The following is a 15671-nucleotide window of genomic DNA, read 5'->3' as shown; positions in this document are numbered from 1 at the left end:
ACAGGACTAGAGTCTGCTACAAAGGACAACCCCAATGACAAGACAAGGCAGCTATGATGTATAATAGTTTTGCTAGAAGGTGTTACATAAACTCCCTTCAGCAGACTGTCAATCCCTTCAATATCCCATAACCCTTGAGACCATCACCTCACAAGCACAGCATTCCTGATGGCCACCAGGTGTCAAGGGTTATGGGTCTCAAGGATTATACAAGGGTTATACATCATTACTCCAATATAATGTAATGATGTATGTCACCTTTCAAATGACACTTGAAACTGAGGTTCCGGTCACTGATGCTCACCAAACATTTTATAGCATTTTTTCACTAGAATACGTTTCAGCCCATTATCCCTGACCAAATTTAATCACTGGCAATTGCCTACCTAAAATCCCCTTTCAGTAGGAGAAATTATTCTTCACCTGAGCCTCCTCGCCTACTGTGGCTCACACACAGTGACTGCTGGATTTCTACCATGGAAATGCTTATATTTCTATGATGGATAAAATGAACCCTGAACAATACATAGAGGACACCATTTTCAAAATTGGGACAACAAACCCCATTAGGGCACTCAAACTGACACACAGTCAGTCATGTAACAGTTTTCAATTACAATTTATCTACCACCCACCATGAACTTTATCTGAACTTTGCAGATAAAACAGATCTATCCCAAAGAGTTTACACTGTAAGTAGAAAATGGGCAATAGGGTGCAAGAAACAGCAAAAGTGATTGAGAGGTGGAATGTGATGCACATAGTGCTATAATTACTTCATTTTGACATTAATTTTTGTTAATATCTGGATGGTTTTATTCTTCATTTTGAGAGTGATTAGGATTTATAGACTTTTTAGAAGGGAAGGATATTTTCAAGAGGGGTTTAGAGGGAGAGCATGGAGGCCTAGTGGACCAAGTGAGACAAGGGATTGAAGAATGGAGTTGCAAGGAAGGAAAGGAGAATGAAGGGAATGGTTAGACAAGGAACATTCTTGCGGGAGAGGGAAATAAAGAGATGAAAGTGGGTAGGTAGGCCTGATTTAAGTTGTTCAGGCCCTAAAAGGACAGGACAAGGAGCTTAAATCTGATGCAGCAAGTGAGAGGAAACCAAGGAAAAATTTGAAGACTCGTGGGATGTGGTCAGAATAGCTGGCAAAGTAATTGAGTTTTGAGACAGTATTTTGAACACATTAAGGATGACTGAGGCCAGAGTGGGAATTGCTGTGAAAGTTAATTCAGGCCTGGACTAGCAATGGGAATAGTGGGGGATGAATGGAATTCACATCAGCATATAAATGCTGATGCGTGCACCTTTATGTGGGATTAGGGCTTCCTAAAAGGATGCCTATATTTTGAGGTCTAAAACCTGTAAAGAATGTTGGGATCCTTTTTGGGGGGTGGAGGGGGATACTATATGAATGTAAAGTGGTATTATTATTATTTATTTGTTTTGCATTATGTGTTTTACTTTCTGCTTAGGTTACACATTTGTTTGATAATGGAGGGACTGTCTTCTTTGCTATTTTTATGGCAATATGGGGTAAGTCCATTTTCCTTCCTAAGTGTTCTCTTCACCTCTCCCTCTATAGATAACTATTAGTTTTAGAGGGATTTGAAGTTTAATATAATGTTAAGCAAGTAGTATCCATGTTTATTATATTTTTCCTATTTTCATCAAATCAATGTTTGTACTAGTAGGACATTAAAAATACTCCACTACTAATTTATGTTCGGAATGTAATGACTGTAGGAAAAACAAGGCCTTTAATCCGGCAATCTATGTCATGTGTGCAGAGAGGTCCACTCACACAGAGTTAATTGAAGGTTTGGGGCCAAAATTAGTGTAATCCAATTTGGCGCATTGTAAAATTAACAGATTTGAAAGCTTGTAGGCAAAGGCTAATTAAAGTGAGTTAAAGGCAGGTCAGAAGGTTTTGTGTTGACTATTTACAGGACAATTTCATATATTTATTCTTTGAGAGTCTCTCTGCATTCACTGTGACATCATGTTCCACACCAGGAGGCATCAAACAAAGGCTCAGAGGCAACTCTTAAACAGGAGTTACCATTACATAACATTTCTTTGTTTGAAAGAAGGCAGATGCAGTTTTTACAACTGAGGGGTCTGATCCAGTGATCTTTCATTGCAGTCGATAATAAATTTGCAATGGGAAGTCAGTGGCAACACCAAGATTATTACAAGATTAGCATGCTGTAACTATCTGAGATAGATGGGTAGATAGTTCTTCCTGTGAAAGTGCTGCATATTTGTACCCTGAGACTTTAACATTGGTCTACACAGAGCACTGCCTCTATTCAAACCAATGCTGTACCATTGTGATGAAGTTAAATGCCACATAGACGCTGTATTTATATAATACACATGAACAGGCATTTCTCACTCTCCCAGCTGCAGCCAGTGCAAAAGGGAAGAGAAGGAGTCTGTGAATTTAACACACCCGTGGCCAGGTTTTCAGCTGATATTTATGGGTGTAGCTCCATTGACTGGGCCCAAAGTGCCCACTCTTAATGACACACATTAAGATCCATAGCAATAAACATGTGTCCCACACTTAATCTTTGAGGCCCCTAAGCATCATGATGTTCTTACTAGTAATATTTTACCTTCCTAAAGCTCTTCTTATGTCTTTAGGCATCTTAGGTGGCTATAAACAGATACATTATGTTATTATTTTGGATATCTCCCTGATTTTTAGACTTGCTGAATGAGCAAAGATTTTAAACTGGTCTGTGGTTCTCTGTATTCTTTTTACATTTTTTACCCAAAGAGAATTCCTTCCTTCCATGTAGCCCATCCCAAAATATGCTGCATCATTTTTACAGATCCTAACCTGCAATGCAGATAATAGACCATCTGGTGCAGAGGAGGAGGAAGTGTTGACTATTCATTCTTGTGGTCTCCTTTCTGTAGTAATTGTAACTGTATCAGTGTGAGCAAATTCTCTTCATGATAAACAGTAAATCAGTTTGGCCTGGCAAATTGCAAGCTGTAAGTTATGTAATTAAAACCAGTGCCTTATAGTTTTTTCTCTCGGGTAGATGCAAATATCAAGGCGGGGAGGAAATCTCCCGACCCGCAGATCTGATAGAAATGACATTTGAAGAAAGCAGCTTCTCATCAAGATAGTCATTATGGTTATTTTGTCTAGGTGCTAAACTTTCCTTAGAATCCTGGTCATATTTTGCTCCATTGCCTGTTTGCAACCTCGACTGAAGCCAAAGGAAGTTGACTAGGTGTAACAAACAGGATTTTGTCTCTTTCTGTGCAGTTTGCTAATATTGTTTTTAAAAAGATAGCATAGTGTCTTTTAACACAGAAGCAGATTGAGCATTGAATTTAGTTTAATTACCAATTGGGACAGTGGTGCTCTGGCAAGCAGTGTATGACCAGCATGTGTAAATATATCTTGTGATTTCAGATATGCTATCCAAAGCCTTTCATGTTAATAGCCATAGGATTATTTCAGGGGGAATAAACTTGCAAAATACTGTGGGAGCAATGTATGTAAAACAAGGTACATAGATCACAAACGAGTTTGTAATCTGAAGCCAGCGGACGTTACCCTCGGACATTATGCTGAGGGTTGAGATGAAGTCATGTCACCCATTGGAATGCCATCATATGGTCTTCCTCCGCTGTTCTGTGCGGCTGGCTTGTTTGTTGTGCTGGGATTGTAGTAAGAGAAATCACCAAAGCTCACATTATGCGATGAATTATCTAATCGGAGAACTGGAAAAATACATCATGATTATTTATAGATTTTTTCAATGGTTCTTATCACTATAGTGCCTGAGTGCTTCAACATTAATAAATTTAGTCTTGCAACATCTGAGGTAGAAAAAAGTTGTTTTCCCCTTTTTACAGATGAGGAACTGAGACAGAGAAAGATTCAGGACCTGATCCAAAGCTCACTGAACTCAATAAATTGACTTCAGTGGGCTTTGGATGGGGTCCTGGGTGGCTTGCCCACACAAGATGTCTGTAGAAGAGCCAGGAATAGAACCTACATATTCTAATTACCTGTCTGGTGCTTTAGCAACAAGACCATCTTTCCTCTCTTCAGTTAAAAAAGAATAACACCGTTTCACTAAAAATATTGTAGTTAATTTTTTTCACTCAAAGATGAATACTCCAAGTTACTCTAGGACTAGATTGAATCCAAACTGTACCATAAACTATAGTATATTAAATCTCTTCCATATTTCTTTACTGTCAAGAAAATGATCAAAACAGCAAAATGCTGTTCTTCTGAAGATCTGAGTGTAAACATAGAAATATCAGAAAATGTCTGCACATGAATAGTGCCAGTGACTTTACACTGGATTTTTGTTTCTCAACGTTTGTGGATCTGTGTTTGTAAAACAGTTGGTGTCCAAAATGTATATTGTACAATATAGGTTCATAATTCTGCCAGAACTGGTCAGTGTTTAACCATCAACTATCATAAACACCTACATGGGTCTTTAATTATGTAATTTCTGTGCCTACAAAGTGCATTACTCGGCTGCACAATTCATTATGGCCCTACTGGCAACATTTTTACAGGACATATACAATAAACCAGCATAGTATCCGCAAAAGAAAATAATGTTACATGTCTCAAACACCAGGCACAATGGGGCTATGGTCTTGATTGGGGTCTCCAGGTGCTACTGTGATATAAATATATATTAATAATAATGGAACAACAGTTCATGAATGACCTCTCTGCACATGAAGCAGTGGGGTCCGTTGTCTGGCATGCTGGAAAAAGTGAGTGCCCCTTTAAGGGCTAGAGAGCCAGGGAGTGACTTTCTGCTGCAGTGGCAGACCAGTTCAGCATGGGGACGCTGACCCATCCTCCCACCAGGGGACCAGAAGAGAGGGGAGACTATATAGGTCCATGCAGTGCAGGAAAAGCCCTCTTTTACCCTGGATCAGCACCCACCTATGGAAGTGGTGAAAGATCAGGTTTTGTCAGGACCTGCTGTGAGTATTGTGCTGTTCACTCCTTTCTCGGGGTCTGGGAAGGAATTTTTCCCTCACTGCCAGATTGGCCAATGTTAAGTGTATATGTGGGGTGGGGGGGAAGAGTAGAGTAGGTTCTGGGGGCCTTAGTTGAGGCAAACATGAAACAGGAATTAGGATATGATGTTGCAACTCATTATGTAAATGTTGGACAGATGTCCAGTGCAAGTACTCTGTAAGGAAGGGTATATTGAGCAGATAAAATAGATTGGTAAAGGATTTAAAGGAGGTATTATTTAAAGGAGCAGAAATATTTGGGGGGGGGGCAATTCAGGGCTCCTGTGACTGTTATGGCAGGGAACCAACCCCCTATCCTTTATAGCCCCCCCTTTAATCCTCCTTTGGGGTTGCGGGGGATGGTGAGGCTCCAGCAACAGATTGGCTGGTCCCCAGCATGGGTAAGGGGAAGAGCTGATGGAAGCTGCTCAGGTATATATTTAACTGATTATGGAATTACCTGCACTGTACACTTGTATCTGCCAGATACTCCCAGGCATTTGAGAATAAAATTGCGGCTTAATTAAACAACATTCCAGTATCTCCTGCCCTACTTCCATTATAGCCGGACAATGGCATTGTTTTCTGAATTATGGTTCAACACATTAAGAATTACATTCTTATGTACATCTATGTGGGAGAGACAGATTTTAAAAATAGAGTAAAAGAAGTTTAATTCACTTCCCCGGCCTACTTTGATTGTGGGAACTCTCATTTGTGTACTATTGTGGAAAGAGTGGTGGTGTGCACATACAGGTGTGTTCACAAATTTCTAGATAAATTACACATTAGCTTCCTGTTTAAGAAAAAAGTATACACTGTAATAAAAAAAAATCAAAACGACAATAATCTCAGTACAACATGTTTCAACACGTGGAAAAAATGTTCCGGAGGTGTTTGATCACTGGCAACTATGCATTAATAATTATGCATAGGCCATATTTTATTAAACACTATAACCTATTGTCTATAAGAGAAACTGCTGAAAATGTGCTTGGCTATGTTCGATATAAGTCATTTATGTCTGTTTTGAAATGTTGTCTTGTGGTTGTTTTTATTGATTCTGTGAGGCAATGAAGATTGAAAAGCTCTTAGTCTACACTAGACCGAGAAGTATAACAGATGAATGTGTTGAGTGCTAGACTCTTAACTTGTGAGGTATATGTATGCCTGGCTCATTTCAAAATAATTACAAGAATTTAAAATCAAGGCAGCTCAATAAAATGGATCACTACAGTGAAATTCTGCCTTCAGCCTCAAAGCTGCAGCTGTCACAAAAGCAAACCTAAAGACAGAAAATGCCTATTAAAGTGCTGAGTTGGACAGTTGATTTATTTATTTCCTTTAAAGCTACTCATACAGTATCTGATACCTACTTGTGCTTTGTGAGGTTTGGTTGGTTGGTTTTGGGTTTTTTAATTTTTGTCCAGACTTAACACCTTGAATCCATAAATACAAATTTGCACATCTTTGGAAACTTTCATCGTTATTCCAGCTAACATGGGTTTTGCTAGTGATGAGGATGGAGGATTTTTTATAAACCACTCTCCAAAGTAGATAGTCTCAAGGCAGTCAGATCGCTGTTTGCAATTTTTTTCAAAAGCATTTTTAACAGTTATGCGACTTTTAGCGACAATGCTGGCAAAACCATGGTTCTGATACCACAACCCAGATCCAACCAGTAGGACTTTTGCAGTCATGCACAGCTCCATTATCCACAAGGGTGCAGTTCAAATTACAGGATCAAAGCCAATGTTAACAGAAACTGGTTTTTAAACAACAAAAAATGACACAATCAAAATACAGACATGGCCTAACTGTGTTGCAGTGTTTTATGCTAGTGGTGTTCTACAGTACATATTGTAGTTGATATATCTTATTAATATTCTCCTTTGATTACAATTTTACCTTGATATCTCAATACTATTCTGTGTAACCCATGTTATTTTGTGAGCATGGATATTTTTGCACACTGAAGTTCTGAAAACACATGAAAGGTACCTTCCTGGATTTATTTATGGGGGAATTTGCAGATAACCCATTGGCTTAATGATGCTGATTGACAATGACTGCTGTTCATTCAACTCAGTAGTTGTACAAATTCCACTTAGTATGAACTTATTCAGCTGTTGCATGTTGTTTAACTACTTTGTATATATTAAATGGTATCAAAGTCTAAAGGGACTATCTTCATTGTACAGTTAAACCTGGATTTTAGCCCAAACTTCCCTACCATCCACACAGAAAAACCTGTAACATTGGGTTGGAGGAGCTGCATGCACCCACATGCTGGTATGGGTTAGTGCCCAAGTTCTTTTTTAACTTGGGCTGGAACCCAGCAACTGTGCCACGAGGACACAGGCAAAACCATTTCAGTGCTGATAGTCTTCCAATGCCCTTCCCAAAATTCCCTCTGAAGGACAGACAAATCCTCCCTCAATTGACTGAGAGAGCATCCTCTAGAGAGTCTCAGCACAAAGAACTATGGGATATGTCTCCAGACATATCCAGGCTATTGCAGAACAGTGAGGACCCAGTAAAGCGAGTAGGGCTTTGCTGTGGGATGCTTGCACTTAGGCTAGACTAACCTGGATTAACTGTGCAGAGCAGAAATACCCTAAACTCTTCTCTCAATACAAAATTTACCAAAGATTAAAAAAAAAATCCCCTCTTCCTGTTTATGGATACTGAGAACCCCTGGATGTACTTTAAAACCATTTGCCAAACTGACTTGTACACTCTAAATAAAAAACAATAGCAGTGAAATCCTAGCTCTATTGAAGTCAATATCAAAATTCCCATTGACTTCAGTAGGGCAAAAAATTCACCTCAAGAATAGGAAAGTCCTTCTACTCCCGGAACATTTGTGATATTCTTTACCTGGTTCACTCCTTGTGTCATCATAAAGTCGCTGATGGGAAAATGAGCCAGACTTTCTCTTCCCACATATAAAGTACCCAATCAGACCAATTAATGCAGATCCTAAAATGGCTCCTACAATCGCACCAAACACTACTCCTGCACTGTGGTGATTCTCTAGGAGAGGGAAAAAGGATAACAAAATTATTCTAATGAAAATTTATAAATCTATAGGGCCAGATCCTCAGCTGACATTTTACACGAGTTGAGAATCTGGCCCACTGTGACATATTTCACTTTACAGACAATAATAGTTAAGTCAGCCCCTCAACAATCCCATGAGGCAAGGAAGTATTACTCTCTCTTATTTACAAATGTGGCACGAAACGTTTTGGTATAACTTTTCCCAGTCAAGCAAGTATTTGACCAACAGCTGTGAACAGAATCCCCGAGTTGTGGTTCCCAGCCACCCGCTCTGACCACAAGGCCTTGCACTGTCTTTTGATAAAATCGCTTTAATATTACAATTGTAAGTATTTAGACCAAACTATAAAGAGAGCCTGTGATTTTAGGTGCCTCTGGTTTTGGGTGCCCAATTTTTCAGACACTTTGTTAGGCATCCAAAATCAGAAATCTAGAAAGTGTTAGCTGTAACCTTTTTAGTTTTTCAGGTAGCAAAATTATTTTTTTTCTCCCCAACATTTTTCTTGGGTTTTATAAAACTTTTCTTTGAATTTTCACCTCTTTTTTGAATGCCCTCTTTCAGAGTCACTTTAGGCAAAAAGTCCTGATACATTGTAACTATTAGAGCTATAGAGAGAAGCTTGAAAACATGAAGATAGCCTCCAGTTCTTAGTGTAGACTACTGTATATGCTGGAGAAGCATTTCTGTCCCGTGTTAAAAGCCTGCAGGCAAATTAATGGTATAAAAATACTGTGTCTTCGAATCTTCCTTTCTCATTCACTGAAGCCCCAATCCGAAAGAGCAGAATAGAGAAATGCTATTTTTGGTTTTATGCTATATTGTTTTCCCAGGCTTAACCAAATTGATAGTAATAAAATACAAGACGGGCAATCCATTTGGGCATTATTTATAAATTGAAGGCATTAGTTACAAAAGTGTTCTGCACTCTGTGTGTCCTTCATGCTTAAGAAATGATTGATTTGTTGCTTTAAATGCTTTGAGCATGGGGATCTATTTCATATATGAAGAAGTTGAAAGGATGGGGAGGGAAAGTTTGCACATTCACCGAACCAAAGCAGAGCTGCATTACATTTCCTATGAAAATAGATAAATAGATAAGCAGAAATTAATATAAAGCAAAACTCAGAAACTCAGTGCGTTGGGACTACTCCAGACTGATGCAGCAGATAAAACAAAACATTTTCAATGATTTCCAGTGGACCATTCCCTATAAATAGATCCAATTTGAATGATACTCTCACTGAAGCAGTCTGCTGGGAATATTCCCATTATAGTATCTATATACCAATATAGTTCAGAAACAAGAAATTTTTCAGTATGCCAGTTCACAAATACCATACACTGGCCTGGGGCTTCAGGAGACCTCAGATTAATTCATGTCTCTGCCACAGACTTCCTATGTGACCTTTGACAGGTAACTCAGAGTATCATTTTCCAAAGTACCTAAGAGACTTTCAGTGGATCTTAAGCTCTGAAACCACTTGAAAATGTGCCTCAGTTCCCCATGTGTAAAATGGAGATAATAGTGTTTTCCTTTCTCCTCCCCTTCACCAGTTTTGGTTGTTTATTTAGATTGTAAGGAGTTTGGTGCTGAGAATATTTCTCACAATGTATATGGGCAATCGTTACCGTAGTCTGGCTATGATCTTGGTAGAAGATCTAGATTTTACTGTAATACAAATAATACAAACTTTGTCACTTCTTTCTAGCCCTCCGCCACTAAATGGTCTCCTCAACACTGCTGCTAAATACCAGATGAAATCTGGCAATGCAGTTCAAAATAGCTGCATGGCAGCCCAGGATCTGTCCCTTCCTGTTGCAATTGAAATAAATAAATAAATATTTCTGCCTGTGGTCCCAGAAATGCAGAAAATTATATATGGTAAAAGTTACCTAAGTTTTTTTGAATTTCAACAAACTTTCAGGTGCGGTCTAGTTTTATCTGAAGCAGTTCACACATCTTTACAGCTTCCCAGACAATGTAAACATTTTAGTGTTCAGCATCATTACGCCGTTGAACCTTTTCTTACTGTAGCTAAACCTTTACCTTTGTTGTGTTCTTTCGGATTTGATGGGACGGTAGAATGGTTGGTGAAATTCTGGTGTGCGTTTTTTGTAGTCTGTGAAATTGTTTTGAAGTCTGTTGTGACACTGCCACTGTGGTGTGTGGATAATGTGGTCAGTCTATTTGGTGGACTGTTGGTAGACGAGACTTCTGTGGGGCTCTTTAGAAAGTCTTTGGTGGAGATTGTTGTAGTAGAACTGGTCTTATAGGTGACTGAAGTGAAGCTTTTGGCTTCCGTTTTCAACGATACACCAGCATTTGTAGGCATGTTGCTTTCAGTCACTGTAGAAAAGTCACTCATGGTTATGGATAGTGTCGAAGATGGTGAGATTCTGTTGACATTTTTGGCAGAGGTATTTGTTGAACCCTTATCCACGTTTGAAGTCAAAAATAACCCTGTGCTATTAGTGGATCTTTGAGCTACACTGTTGCTTTGAGTGTTACTTTCTATTACTGTACTTTTTGTTGAATTTTTATTGGCCGTTGTTGGTGCAACATGGCTTATAGCAGGAGTTATTCCATTAGTTCCAGTAAGACCTAGCTGATGTGAAGTTCCTTGGTGTGAAGGTGGAGTCGTATCTGTAGTTGAATTATTGTCAGTGTTTGTTGTACTGACTGTACTACTGTGACCATTGCTTCTGGTCCACCCTAAACTAACCGGCAGCAAAATAAAAAGAATTCCACTGGAAGGCAGCATGGTATTGGCTTTGTGGTTTGTTTCTTTATGTAGAGAACCTGAAAGAAGTGAACAGTTTTGTGATTTAATTTATTATGTGAAACTGAGAGCTGGACAATGAAGACCCAGACATGTTGATGAAAACTTACAGCGGCTTGATACTAGAGAAATGAAGTCATGGAGGTTCCTAAAGGTATATCTACACTGCAGTTAAACAGCTGTGGCTGGCCTGTGTCAGCTGAGTCAGGCTTGGGCTGAGGGGACTGTAAAATTGTGGTGTAGGCATTCAGACCCAGGGCTTTGTGACAGGGGAGGGTCCTAGAGCCTGGGCTGTAGCCCAGGCGCAAACATCTACACCATGGTTTTACAGCCTGAGTCCCGTGAGCCTAACTCAGCTAACACCAGCCAGCTGTGGGTGTTTAATTGCAATGTAGACATATTTGAAGGTTTGCATGTTGAGAACTTAACACTCCTTAACTTAACACTCCTTAACATAGTAGTAATATTCTCTCAAAGCATTACTATTGAGCAGCAAAGCTTTTTGAATGCTTCCATAGGCAAAGCTGCATACTCCCCTCCATTCTACAGCTCACAGTCTATAACAACTTGCTATTACGTGTATCCAAGAACCCCTTGCACCAAGACCCATGCCTAAAAGGACATGCTTCCGCAATTGATGCTTTCTGGTCAGAGGGTAGCACCCAGCAATATGTGAGTAATAGGGGTGTGGCAAACTGAAGAGCTAAGTAACAGAGTGTGTTCCCATGCAAAGTGGTGTAATTGTTGTTGCAATTAGCCTTTGAAGGTCATGATTTGCCTTACATGTTTTGTGACCTTGAGGGGGAGACCATCACAGGAATACAGCTGCTGCCAGAGAATTCATAACAGCTCAGCAGCTAAGCCAGCCCATGGAATTAGCGGAGGTGCATTTCTGCTTCAGAACCAAACACCAACACCAAAGCAGTGCAATCTGCCCTGATTTGCAAATGTGCAACCAAGGATCAGCAAGAATTCTGATCCCCAATCTCTTGGATCTTTAGACAGACATATTGCCATATACTTATCTAGCTTTCAAGAGTAGTGACAGCTTGAGGCTTATACATGTTTTGTTGCCTATAGGGAGGAGACATGCTGCCTAGAGGCAGTGACCTGGCTCTTTCCCCTTTCACCCTTCAGCGCTACTGTCTGGCCCATTTTCCTTTTCTAACTGTGGGTTTTTCCACAGCTTTGCTCCTCTCTGCACAGCACAGCAGGGGAGAGGGATGAGTATAGGGACTCTAACAGTAGCCACTGGAGTAAGCCAGCTTGTCTCTGTGTCACTCTCCCTACAGAGACTTCTGTCCTTTGACAGATGATATGGTTCAGTTTCAACTATTAGTCAATAAACCTGACATTAGGTCTGATCCTGCTCCCATTGCAGTCAGTGACTGAACTCCCATTGACTTCAGTGGGAACAAGATGTAGGGCCCAGGAGTGGAATCGGTATGTATGTATATTTGTGGGATTCAGCTTTCAGCAATCTGTTTATAAATATTGTTTCCATGTTGGTAAATTGATTAGTCTCCCAGTATAGGGTGGTCACCTGCCAGGTGGGATTAATATTCCTTAATTATTCACCTAAAAATAAAAGACTAAAAACTTTGTTTTTTATTATTATTTTACATAAATAAATATTGCAACTTTCAGCTTAGAGCTAACCTTTGTGTCTGGAGTCCCAGATCTGTAACTGAACAGTCAACTAACTCAACTATATTAATGAAAGTTGCTTTGTTTTCACCTTACCCGGGTATAGGGACATTTTTCCAATATGAGGAGTAATTACAGAAAAGTGTAGCAAACAAAACTTTAAATGAGCTTTTATTAAGCTTTCAGATATTTGCTTTCATCTTGAAAGTACCATTGTTTTAGCTCACTGGCATGACTCTTTTTTCCCTTGTATCAGTAGCCATGTCATTACTGAACAAAGTGAGTTTTGTCAGATTTCTTATTTCACCTTGACTGTAATTTGAAACTACCAAGGGAAATTACTAACAGTTCACTTTAACTGCACCTTTTGTTTCTCTCTCATAATGCTAAAGAGTCAGCATCCCCACTGAACAATGTGGTTTTCATGATTTCCTTAATCCTGTAATTTTTTTTTCCTGGGGGACAAAAAGGGAGAAAACTCCTTGCCACAAAGATTTTTTTACAGTAGTTCTAAGGCTATATTTAGGTTGTATTTCTTGGAAACCCTTGGTGTCTAATAATTAACTGGTCTTGTATTAGTGTAGCATTAAGATTCAGATCAGAAACAACACAACAGCCCTGGAAAGCCACCTGTTGCCCTTAGAGCTTAACATGCAAACAGTGGTATTATAGGACAACTGCAAATATTGCAGCTCCAGCACCTTGGACTAGCCAGAAGATTAGCCAGAATCTAAAGAATTTTCCAGTTAGCTTGAGCAACTAATTATAAAATATTTTTTAAAAGGAGAAATAATCTGATATGATGATTCTGATCTTGCTGGCACCTGTAAGTAACTACACTGAAATCACTTTGAAGTCAGACTGAGGTCAAAGCTGTGTAAATGAATTTTGAATCACCCTCTCTGACTTAGACTCTTCCCTCATTATGGCCCCAATCCTGCACTGACGTGTGCATGCCCTGTCTTAGTGTGGAGCCCTACTAAAGTCAGGCACAGGAGTCCTTCTGCAGGCATCTCGTTACAGGATCAGGGCATATAGATGGAGCTACATACAGATCCCTGAACAACCATTTGACATCGATAGCTTATCACTTTGGACTTGAGTACAATTTTGAACTAGGTTTGGGCTTATCACATATTTTTACTAGGGTGTTTTTTGTTTTTGTTGTTTTTTTGTTTGTTTGTTTGTTTGTTTTTTTGCTTAAAACTGAATACCCAGGAGAAGGGTTAGTGAAAATCCTTGTCACTCTGTGGTTAATGACAGTTAACGCACTGACTTTATTATATTGATCTTTTGGGGCAGTATTCATACTGTATATGGTTCCTCCTGTACATTCATATGTGTGCATATGTGCATACACACAGTGAAATCCTGGCCTCGTAGAAGTCAATGGCAAAACTCCTTGAATATGTCTACACTGCAGATGCAACCATGCCTCCTAGCCCAGGTAGACAGACTCAGGTTGGGAGCTCTGCTTCCGCTAGGATGTAAAAATAGCAGTGTGACCATGAAAGCATGGGTGGTGTCTTGAGCTAGCCATTCGAGCTCAAATTTTGGGTTTTGGGCAGCCCCCGTTTCTATTTTTAGCACATCAGATCAAGTAGAGCTATCATGATTCTTTCTACCCAGTCTGGGAGGCATCCTCCCAGCTGCAGTGTGGACATACTCCTCTTGACTTCAGTGGGATCAGGATTTCAGCCACGGTCTTTATGGTAAAGACTGCATCACTTTTATCATCTGAATTGCATTTCCTCATTCTCTTTCTGATTTGAGTATCTCTGCAGTTATTGAATTATGTCCAGTTGTACATGGAGGAAAAAGGGTTAGTGAATGCTGAAGAGGAATTTTGTTTATATTAAAAGGGCATTCAAAATGATTTTCTTAAACGATTTCGAAAACCACACTTATTTTTGGCTTAATATATGGAGAGATTTGCAGACAGAACTGCCATTGGCCGATGACAGAAGTTATACGTGCATCAAGAGAAGAATAGCGGTCACTGAGTTATTTTTTTATGGGACAGTGACGTGATCTTCACAACTACAAATTCGAGGTCTTTTTTTCAAAGTGTTAATTAATAGAGCTTTACTCCATCTTTTACACACTAGTATTTGATACTCGCAAAACAGAGTGAACAAATGTAAAATTAAATATATGTAGAATATCTTCTTCTGAAATTCAAAAAATATATATTTGAAACTGATACTCTGGGGAATACATTGGATGGTTGCGCTCATGTCTGTTTCCTGGATAAATCAGACTGTTTTCCAAGGATAACATGCTGTTAAACTCAGCGAACAAATGACTAAAACCTCTTGTTTTCTTTATTTTGCTTTGTTGTTTATTTTGGGGGCAAGGGCATGAAGGTTTGTTTTTTGCTAAGTATTTTAAAATTATTTTTTGCAATGCTTGCATTCCAAAAACAAAATGTATTTTTTAATTCAGTTACCCTGTTGCCTCTCTGAATAGCTGGCAACTAGATCAGTATTCACTTTCCTATATACTCTCAGTATAGGTACATACACTCAAAATATGCAATTATAATCTAGCAACACTTCTCCTTACAGCAAATCAGCATACTGGGTTTCTTCTAAGCATATACAAAGTTCCACAGGAATAATTTAAATGGGGGGGGGGGGGAGAGGAATGATTGATGTTGTTTCCTAGACTGAGTTCATTAAGAGCAAATCCTAAACATACTTGCAAAAATCACTTTTTAAAAGTGCAGGAAAAGCAATTATCCGCAAACTTTAAATTACAGTGAAATATTTTCATCTTCTCTTTATGGTTCTTACATCTCTGCCTAGCTTTGCTGTTAAATCCTGGAATTACTGGCCCAAGTTAATTTGTCTATAAATTTTTTTCCTTATAGGGGTAGTTTTGCTGTGAGTTTGGTTACCCAGTCCCTACTTTCACCCAAATATCTTGTCAAAAAATCAATGCTGCAGTGATTACTTAGCCAAATTCATTAACAAAAATAGACTTACCTTTTAGCTCTACAGTATATTCAGGTAGGTTTGAAATACTGCTGTGGCACAGAGTGCAATTAGTCTAGTGAACACAGGTACTGTAAGTGCGACAGTGTCACACTCATTGGGAATGCACTGTAGAAACTTAACTAGGTGGGGCTATATTTCCCTGGGTGTAATAGA

The 15671-nt window shown here is 39.2% G+C and overlaps 2 protein-coding genes across 8 annotated transcripts in view; one reads left to right on the top strand and one right to left on the bottom strand.

Annotated features, from left to right (window-relative positions):
* ANO3 (anoctamin 3) overlaps positions 1-15671 on the top strand; it is a 390571-nt gene that overhangs the window by 328144 nt on the left and 46756 nt on the right. For all 7 annotated transcript variants that reach the window (XM_078853244.1, XM_073347804.2, XM_078853245.1 and 4 more), the window contains one exon: positions 1482-1542. In XM_078853244.1, the coding sequence (XP_078709370.1) occupies positions 1482-1542 (61 nt within the window). The remainder of the gene's footprint in view (positions 1-1481; positions 1543-15671) is intronic.
* MUC15 (mucin 15, cell surface associated) lies at positions 185-15594 on the bottom strand. The gene is made up of 4 exons (XM_073347814.2): positions 15507-15594; positions 10140-10892; positions 7909-8064; positions 185-3753 (listed from the first exon to the last, which is right to left on the bottom strand). Exons 2-4 carry the CDS (start codon positions 10852-10854, stop codon positions 3596-3598), a joined length of 1029 nt encoding a protein of 342 aa, XP_073203915.1. The 5' UTR covers positions 10855-10892; positions 15507-15594; the 3' UTR covers positions 185-3595.

The sequence above is a fragment of the Lepidochelys kempii genome, chromosome 6 (genome assembly GCF_965140285.1).
Source record: "Lepidochelys kempii isolate rLepKem1 chromosome 6, rLepKem1.hap1, whole genome shotgun sequence".
NCBI lineage: Eukaryota > Metazoa > Chordata > Testudines > Cheloniidae > Lepidochelys > Lepidochelys kempii.
Note: the sequence above shows the minus strand (reverse complement) of the source record. Positions and strands in the feature narration are given on the sequence as shown.

Coding starts and splice junctions, on each gene's coding strand:
- MUC15 (XM_073347814.2), bottom strand. CDS start 10,854: ATGCTGCCTTCCAGTGGAATTCTTTTTATTTTGCTGCCGGTTAGTTTA. Junction 8,065..10,139: donor TCCGAAAGAACACAACAAAG/GTAAAGGTTTAG, acceptor TCCCTCTCCTAG/AGAATCACCACAGTGCAGGA. Junction 3,754..7,908: donor TGACACAAGGAGTGAACCAG/GTAAAGAATATC, acceptor GTATTTTTCCAG/TTCTCCGATTAGATAATTCA.